The sequence below is a fragment of the Balaenoptera musculus genome, chromosome 15 (genome assembly GCF_009873245.2).
Source record: "Balaenoptera musculus isolate JJ_BM4_2016_0621 chromosome 15, mBalMus1.pri.v3, whole genome shotgun sequence".
NCBI classification, from domain to species: domain Eukaryota; kingdom Metazoa; phylum Chordata; class Mammalia; order Artiodactyla; family Balaenopteridae; genus Balaenoptera; species Balaenoptera musculus.
The window spans coordinates 19,351,547-19,355,537 of NC_045799.1; the positions used below are offsets into that span (position 1 = coordinate 19,351,547).

Consider the following 3,991-nt stretch of genomic DNA (forward strand, 5'->3'; position numbering starts at 1 on the left):
CCCCGCGCCCCGGTGACATCAGGGAGGCGATAAAAGGCAGCGGCTGCGCCGGATCCCGCACAGCTGCACCGCCGGGCTGCGAGCGGCTGAGACCGAGAGAGCCCAAGAGCAAGAGAGCTAGAGAGCGAGCGGCGGGCGCTCGCCCGGCGCCACCCCTCGACCCGGCCGCGCGCCCCGCTCGCTTCTCCGCCCCTCCCGGCTCGGCCCGGCCCCGGCTCGGCCACAGCCCCGAGCTCTGGGGCGGCGCAGGCAGCCTCGGGACTCTCCCGCGCGCCGCCGCGTCCCCAGACAAAGGCTTGGCCGGCGGCCCCGGCCCGCTGCGCCCTTCGCTCCCCACCTCCCGGGCTCGCCGCTCTTCGCCCCCGCTCCCGGCTCGGCGCGCCCCGGCCGGCTGCAAAGTTTCCCCGGGCGGCGGCGGCGGCGGCGGCTGCGCCTCGCGTGAGCGATGGCCGCGGAGCTGAGCATGGGGCCCGAGTTGCCCACCAGCCCGCTGGCCATGGAGTACGTCAACGACTTCGACCTGCTCAAGTTCGACGTAAAGAAGGAGCCGCTGGGGCGCGCGGACCGCCCGGGCCGGCCCTGCACGCGCCTGCAGCCAGCCGGCTCGGTGTCGTCCACACCGCTCAGCACGCCGTGCAGCTCGGTGCCCTCGTCGCCCAGCTTCAGCCCAACCGAACAGAAGACCCACCTCGAGGACCTGTACTGGATGGCGAGCAACTACCAGCAGATGAACCCCGAGGCGCTCAACCTGACGCCCGAGGACGCAGTGGAGGCGCTCATAGGCTCGCACCCAGTGCCACAGCCGTTGCAGAGCTTCGACGGCTTCCGCGGCGCGCACCACCACCATCACCACCACCACCCACACCCGCACCACGCGTACCCGGGCGCCGGCGTGGCGCACGACGAGCTGGGCCCACACGCGCACCCGCACCATCACCATCATCACCAAGCGTCGCCGCCGCCGTCCAGCGCGGCCAGCCCCGCGCAGCAGCTGCCCACCAGCCACCCCGGGCCTGGGCCGCACGCGGCGGCCGCGGCGACGGCGGCTGGTGGTAGCGGCAGCGTGGAGGACCGCTTCTCCGACGACCAGCTCGTGTCCATGTCCGTGCGCGAGCTGAACCGCCACCTGCGGGGCTTCACCAAGGACGAGGTGATCCGCCTGAAGCAGAAGCGGCGGACCCTGAAGAACCGGGGCTACGCCCAGTCGTGCAGGTATAAACGCGTCCAGCAGAAACACCACCTGGAGAATGAGAAGACGCAGCTCATTCAGCAGGTGGAGCAGCTTAAGCAGGAGGTGTCCCGGCTGGCCCGCGAAAGAGACGCCTACAAGGTCAAGTGCGAGAAACTCGCCAACTCCGGCTTCAGGGAGGCGGGCTCCACCAGCGACAGCCCCTCCTCTCCCGAGTTCTTTCTGTGAGTCGTGGCCGCTCCCGGCCCCCGCCCTTGCCCCGGCCCGGACTCCCCGTCCCGTGTCCCCAGCCCCGGGCTCCCCCGGACCCTGTCCCTGCCACGGCCCCAGCCATGACCTGTTTGACTTGAGGGAGAGGGAGGAAGGGCGCGCGGGACGCGGGCGACGGGAGGGCGCGCGGGCAGGCAGGGGACCTTGGCCAAGGCGAGAGCGGTGAGCGCCAGCGGCGCCTCCTAGACTCGAGCAGAGCCAGAGAGAGGCGAGGGGGTGGGAAGTCCCAGAGCAACTTTTCTCCAGGCTGGAGGGCGGCAAGGCATAGTCGCGAGGAGTCGCCAAGGCCGTCTGGAGACTCCTGGCTTCCTGAACTTTGCGCGTTAAGCCAGGGCCGCTTCCTCGCGGCCCGGAGCGTAATCCAGCCCAGCAAGAGAGCAGCGAGGAGAGAAAAGGAGAGGGACCCTGGCGTCCCGGCAGGCGCGAGGCGAGGCTGAGCGAAGGAAGGAAGGACAGACGGACCTGTCTGTCCAGGGTCCGGAGAACACTGGCTCTCAGCCCCGAGACGCGGGCCTCAGTTAGGACGTTCTGCGCGCAAATCTCATCAGTTTTATTGCCTGCTCGATTATATAGAAAAAATACGAAAATCTGCATTAAAAATATTAATCCTGCATGCTGGACATGTATGGTAATAATTTCTATTTTGTACCATTTTCTTGTTTAACTTTAGCATGTTGTTGATCATGGATCATAATCCCCCTTGTTTCTTTGGGTGAGAAGGGATCGCAGTTCGGAAACTCCGGCGGCTGCTTGTCGGGTTTCAGTCTATGGGCTGTAGGCTTGTAAATACCCGCCCCGCCAAACCGCTTAAGAGAACCTGGCAGCAAGCTGAGTGTCTTTGTTTGGGTTTATTATTATGGCATTTTTTTGTAAGTAAAAAAAAAAAAAAAAAAAAAACTTCTGGGCATTTGCATCAGAAAACAACTTTGTCTTGGGGCACCCTTGGAAATTGCATGTTTTCTCCCCCTCCCCTGCCCCCTTTCGGTCCTCTTTTCCTCCCGTTCTAGTTTTCAATTTTGTTTTTGTTGGGATAAAGAGGACTGGGGTCCCAGCTCCCTAGTACCAGGGCAGGGTAGCTGCAGAGTTTCGCACCCTGGAGGCCGGGGAGTGTCCTCACATCACCTGGTTTTAGGGCTACGTTGACACCCCTAACAAGAAAGGAAAGGAAAACAGATCTTGTTTGCTTTTTATTGCAACCAGAATCACCCCAGGGTCCCCACGAAACTCTCCAGGCCTGCACTAATTGCTGGGGTCGAAATGCTCCTCGGGTGACCGGCTTCACCAGCCCAGACTGCCCAACGGTGACCTGAACTTATGTTGAACCAATCACCACACTCAGAAAGTACCAGAAACCCAAACATTGGCAAGTAATTTTGCAACTTTCAAGTGCGTTCTTTAGACCAATATGTTATGTGTGTTTCTTTCCCTGCTTTTGAGATAGCGGGAGAGTTATTGGTGGTGTTACCCCCGCCCCCTTCAGTTGTATAGTAGTTATAGGGAAGATCTGGATGTTTTTTCTTTATTATTACTTTTTTTCCCCTGCAGGTCAGTAAGAGGATTTAAGTTGCACTGACAAAAATACCAAAATGAAAGCGTATTTTTTAGTTCTCATTTGAAATTGCTGGCGCTGCTGGCCGGATGCATTTTTGAGTTTGTATTAGTTGATAAATTAACAGTAATAACAAGATTGTATGAACCGCATGGTGCTTGCAGTTTTAAATATTGTGGATATTTGTCCTGCATCAGAAACGAGCTTCGGTTTTTACGGATTCAACTGTGTTGAAATCAAATTTGCCTCAACAGAAATTGTTTTTATTTCATGTACAATAAGGGATCAATTTCAAACCCTGCTTATGATATGAAAATATTAAAACCTAGTCTATTGTAGTTTTATTCAGACTGGTTTCTGTTTTTTGGTTATTAAAATGGTTTCCTATTTTGCTTATTAAAACCATGGAAATGGTGTTTATTTACAGGACTCCGCGTTCGCCTGTCTTTTCTTCTCTTGCCTCTTCAAGTATCGCCCCAGTTTGGGCGGCACACCCTTCCCCCGGCCAGTGGGGAAACAGACAAATCTGGGCAAAGCTCTCCCTTGAGTGTGTGAGTGCGTGTGTGTGGGTACCTGAGCCTCAAACGTGTCTTCTGCTTCTCACTCTAGGTACGGACACCGGTCAGGAGCCGGTTGATGAGCGGAGAGGGGGCACACGCCACTTTGGCGGAGCTTTCAGGCTTGGGCATCAGGACTGGTCTGCTAGCCTGCTGGCTCTGAGGTTGGCTGAACCCAGGAAGCCGAGAGCTGCCACCCTGATGGGGAAGCAGGGTGTTTCTGGCAGTCAGGCTTGCGGGCCCTGCCATTCTGGCCCTCCTGCTTGGAGCACCTGCTGGGAGCAACCAGAATTGCCCTAGAATGCCGGCTCTGAGTGGAGGCCTAGCCCCCTCTCCCCCAGGGCTTGTGAAAGCAGGTGGAATCCGGCACGAGGTCTTGGGGTGTAAGACCCTTCAGACAGGAAGCCCATCTGTGCAAGCCGTTTG

General features: G+C 58.5%; 1 protein-coding gene across 3 annotated transcripts; it reads left to right on the plus strand.

Moving 5' to 3' along the window:
* Window positions 1-295: 295 nt before the first annotated feature.
* Window positions 296-3,656, plus strand: MAFB (MAF bZIP transcription factor B). 3 transcript variants are annotated; one of them, XM_036825869.1, is made up of 2 exons: window positions 296-1,413; window positions 3,618-3,656. In XM_036825869.1, exons 1-2 carry the CDS (start codon window positions 446-448, stop codon window positions 3,643-3,645), a joined length of 996 nt encoding a protein of 331 aa, XP_036681764.1. In that variant the 5' UTR covers window positions 296-445; the 3' UTR covers window positions 3,646-3,656. The 3 variants fall into 3 exon arrangements, 2 of the variants coding, with proteins under 2 accessions (XP_036681764.1, XP_036681763.1); XM_036825868.1 differs by lacking the exon at window positions 3,618-3,656 and adding an exon at window positions 2,660-3,356; XR_005016469.1 differs by lacking the exons at window positions 296-1,413; window positions 3,618-3,656 and adding exons at window positions 1,945-2,087; window positions 2,660-3,356.
* The last annotated feature ends 335 nt before the right edge of the window (window positions 3,657-3,991 follow it).